Source organism: Arachis duranensis, chromosome 10 (assembly GCF_000817695.3).
Source record: "Arachis duranensis cultivar V14167 chromosome 10, aradu.V14167.gnm2.J7QH, whole genome shotgun sequence".
Taxonomy (NCBI): domain Eukaryota; kingdom Viridiplantae; phylum Streptophyta; class Magnoliopsida; order Fabales; family Fabaceae; genus Arachis; species Arachis duranensis.
The window spans coordinates 65423356-65428401 of NC_029781.3; the positions used below are offsets into that span (position 1 = coordinate 65423356).

The 5046-nt window shown below is 41.3% G+C and overlaps 1 protein-coding gene across 1 annotated transcript; it reads left to right on the forward strand.

The window, feature by feature from the left end:
• Positions 1 to 2681: 2681 nt before the first annotated feature.
• Positions 2682 to 3446, forward strand: LOC110276847 (uncharacterized). Its single transcript, XM_021133960.1, has one exon. It carries the CDS (start codon positions 2682 to 2684, stop codon positions 3444 to 3446), a length of 765 nt encoding a protein of 254 aa, XP_020989619.1.
• The last annotated feature ends 1600 nt before the right edge of the window (positions 3447 to 5046 follow it).

A 5046-nucleotide genomic window follows, 5' to 3' on the forward strand; every position in this document is an offset into this window, starting at 1 on the left:
TTTTCATATTAAGTGTGACACCCTACTTAAAGGCCTTTAAAGGTAGAATATTAATTTAGGGTGTTACATTATTGGTATCAGAGCAAAGTCGATCCTAGAGATCCTGTTTTAGAAGGTACGACTGATAGAACTTTTCCTTATAGTTACCCATGAACAGGAAACTTATGGCAAGCCAAAGGAGCCCACCAGTCAGAAGGTTGAATCAAGGGTAAGTGCACAATTAATGGAGTTCCTTTAACTATTCTTTACGATACTGGTGCTTCTCATCCATTTATATCTCTCTCTACTACTAGTAGAATCAGTTTACCCATGACCAAACTACCATATGTCCTACTGGTGACTACCCCAGTCGGTAAGAGTGTTAAAACTCAGCAGGTTTGTCAGGGGGCTTGCATCCTCATTTCAGATAGGTCATACCTTGCTGACCTAGTGTGCCTCCCTTTAGTAGGATTAGACATCATCCTAGGAATGGATTGGCTCAACGAAAACCAAGTCTTGATAGATTGTTTTGAGAGAAAAGTCATCTTCCCTTCTCAATCCATACGAGACACACGTGATCTTCCAAGAACCTCCGAAGACACACGTACAAGGCAAGGATATGCCTTGCTAAACCTCTCCCTGGGGAGCTCCAGTATTTTTCGTGAAGAAAAAGGACGGCAGTATGCGTCTCTGCATGGACTATAGGCAACTCAACAAAATCACGGTGAAGAACAAGTATCCCCTCCCAAGAATAGATGACTTAATGGACCAACTATAAGGTGCAACAGTGTTCTCAAAGATCGACATGGGATCAGGGTATCATCAAATAAGGGTAAGAGAGGAAGACATTCCAAAGACAGCATTTCGAACGAGATACGGACACAACGAGTTCACAGTAATGTCTTTTGGGTTGACCAATGCCCCCGCCGTCTTTATGGACTACATGAATGGAATTTTTCGACCTTACCTCGATAGTTTCGTGGTGGTATTCCTAGATGATATTTTGATTTTCTCCAAGACAGAAGAAGAACACAGGGAGCACTTGCGTGTAATACTGGGGACCCTTCGAGAGAAAAAGTTGTACGCGAAACTATCCAAGTGTGAGTTTTGGATGAAGGAGGTACAATTTCTTGGACATATGGTTTCCGGCAACGGAATATCAGTAGATCCCAGTAAGATAGACTCGGTACTAAACTAGGAAAGGCCGATGTCAGTCACAGAAATAAGGAGTTTTTTTTGGATTGGCGGGCTACTATAGAAGGTTCATAAGAGGGTTTTCTCAACTAGCCCTGCTGTTAACTCGTTTAACCAGGAAGGATACCCCATTTACTTAGACGCTAGACTACGAAAGAAACTTCCAAGAGTTAAAGTGTCGCTTGACATCCGCCCCAGTACTAGCCTTACCTATCCCCGACATGGCCTTCGAAGTTTACTGCGATGCCTCAGGACAAGGATTGGGTTGCGTACTAATGCAATGCAAAAAGGTAGTGGCGTATGCGTCAAGACAACCGAAGACCCACGAAGCCAACTATCCAACTCACGACCTTGAACTAGCCGCGATAGTATTTGCGCTGAAGACATGGAGGCATCATTGTACGGAGTTGGGTTTCAAGTATTCTCCGATCATAAGAGCTTAAAGTACCTATTCGACCAGAAGGAACTCAACATGCGACAAAGGAGGTGGATGGAGTTTCTTAAAGATTATGACTTTGTTCTAAATTACCACCCAGGAAAGGCTAACTTGGTGGCTGACGCTCTGAGTCGGAAGGTATTCAAGGCATCATGGCTAATGATAAAAGAGGCAGAGTTGATAAAGAATTTCAGAGATATGAACTTACAAGTCACCCTCGCTCCAAAAAGCATACGTCTGAACCACCTAACAGCGGCAAGTCAATTCAAAGAACAAATAACTAAGGCGCAGAGTTCCGATCCCGATTTTCAAGAAACCCTGCGCCTTGTCAAAGAAGGAAAATTGAAAGGCTTCACCGAAGGAGAGGACAAGGTGTGGAGATACCAAGGTTGAATCTGTGTCCCAAAGGGAGGCGATCTTCAAAGCAAGATTGCTGAAGAAGCCCACAAAGGAGATTTTACCATTCATCCTGGCATGACAAAGATGTACCATGATTTGAAAAAGATGTTCTGGTGGCCAGGGATGAAAAAGGATTTAGCTACAGTCGTGAATAAATGTCTGGTTTGTCAGAAGGAAAAAATTGAACATCAGAAACCATTAGAGGTATTGCAACCCCTTGGCATCCTAGAGTGGAAATGGGAGGACATATCGATGGATTTCGTCATGGGACTACCTCGTACTCAAGCGGGGCGTGACGTTATATGGGTCATCGTGGACCGACTTACAAAGACTGCCCACTTTCTACCAGTTAAGGCGATCGACTCATTGGAAAGACTAGCCACGCTATATATCAAAGAGATCGTGAGGTTACATGGGGTACCAACAACCATAGTCTCGGACAGAGACCCAAGATTTACCTCGAGGTTTTGGAACGCACTGCAGAAGGCATTTCGGGACAAAATTGTGCCTGAGGACATCATACCACCCGCAAACAGATGGACAAACAGAGAGGACCATCCAGACATTGGAAGACATGTTACGAGCTTGTGTCCTGGACAGACAAGGAAAGTGGGAGAGTCACCTACCACTGATCGAGTTTGCTTATAACAACAGTTACAATGGTAGCATCGGGATGGCACCATATGAGGCACTGTACGGGCGAAGATGCCAATCTCCTTTATGCTGGTACGGACCGGAAGATAAAGGCTACTTAGGACCGGAGTTAGTAAGACAGACCACAGAAGATATCAAGAGGATAAGAGGAAGAAGGCGCACCGCCCAAAGTCGACAAAAGAGTTATGCAGATCAACGAAGAAAACCCCTCGAATTTCAGGAAGGCGATCACGTATTCCTAAAAATTACCCCTACCACCGGGGTAGGGAGGGCTCTTAAAGTACGAAAACTAAGCCCCCGGTACCTGGGTCCATTTCAAATCCTCCGGCGTATAGGAAAGTCGGCATACCAGCTTGCCCTACCACCAAATCTAACAAGACTACACAACGTGTTCCACGTGTCCCAACTCCGAAAATACCAGCACGATCCAAGCCATGTGTTGCAGCAAGAGGATGTAACACTCAAAGACGACCTGACTTTTGAACTACCAGCCATAGAGATTGTAGACAGAAGCATGAAGCAACCAAGGAGCAAGACGATACAATTGGTAAAAGTGGCATGGGGTAGCGGAAATTCCAGAGACTACACATGGGAAAAAGAGGCAGACATGAGACAAAAGTTCCTGAACTTGTTTACAGGTAACAATCATGGTGAGGATCTCCTTTTCTCCCCAACAATAGGAAATTTCAGTAAGACCCCTAAGTTATTTAAGACGACCCTTACCGACCAAGTTCAGACATGGAATTTGGGGACAAATTCTTTTCTTACGGGGGTGATAATGTAACAACCACCTCTTCTAGAAACAAAAATTTAATTTGAAATTCGAAAGTCAGTTGGAAGCTGGGCTTAGGATTTTGAATTATGAATAGGAATCTAGTAACCGCCTTCCACTTGAATTTAAAATATCCCAACCACCCTATCCCCAAATGTATATAAATAAGGGAGCACCCATAGGTAGAAAATCACTCCTCTAAAATACTAATCATCTCCCTTCTCTCTTTACAAAGAAATAATATTCTGTGTGCAAACACAAGGAACACAAGAGGCAAGCTCATAGGCAACAAGGAAGCGTTAGGAAAAGTGTAGGGAATTATGCCTTTCTTACTTATATTGGCATGTAGTATGCTCTAGTTTATTTCCTTCCATTCATGCATAATTACTATCTTTTCATGTGTTACATGGCATTAATACCTTGTACTTATTCAATATCCTATATTATTTTTTTAATATTCTCTTAGGGTCGGGAGTACATGCCTTCTTATGTATTGTTCAACATATAGGCATATGTGTGATCTCTTACATGGTTATATTATTATTTATAATATTTTAATTCAATTATTTAACATACCTTATTCTATTATGTGCATCCATGTTACCTATTATATCATTATGTTATCATTACTCCTTTAAAGCCAAGAGTACATGCTTTCTTAAATATTTTATTCAAACACCTAATATACCCTATTCTACTATGTGCATATCATTATGTCATTATTACTCCTTTAAAGCCAAGAGTACATGCTTTCTTAAATATTTTATTCAAACATCTAATATACCCTATTCTATTATGTGCATATCATTATTATTACTCCTTCAAAGTCAAGAGTACATGCTTTCTTAAATGTTTTATTCAAATATATGATATACTCTATTCTTATTATATGACCGTTGCACCATTATATTACTCCTTTAGGATCGAGAATACATAATTTCTTTAATATTTTGTGCAATTATTTAAAATGCCCTATTTTCTGCACTTTGATATGACCTCTTTCAATCCATGCTATTATATTACCAAGATCTTTTAATTAGAAAATCTATACACATGCTAGAGTCTCATGATTTTCATATATCCCTTTGTTATCACAATTGTTCCTTTTCTTCCATGATCTCTTCTTATATGATTTTTCTCTCGTGTATGTTTAAACAACCTAATTGTAAATTGAACTGAGGGAATGATCCTTTGGTAAGGGAAGGTGACCCCCAAAGACAAGATAATCGAGATGATCCTTCGGTAAGGGAAGGTGATCGAATCGAGATGATCCTTCGAGATGATCCTTCGGTAAGGGAAGGTGATCGGCAAACCGTTGGGAACCTTTGGTAAGGGAAGGGAACTCCCATCAATTTTATATAATAAGATATCTTTGTTGATATAACTCTTTTCTTGCGTATGTCTAAATAACCTTGATTGTAAATTGAACTGAGGGAGTGATCCTTCGGTAAGGGAAGGTGACCCCCAAAGACAAGATATCGAGATGATCCCTCGGTAAGGGAGGGTGATCGATCGAGATGATCCTTCGGTAAGGGAAGGTGATCGCCAAGACACTCGAGATAAGAACCTTCGGTAAGGGAAGGGGACTCTCATTTATACCGGTTTGAGCTCA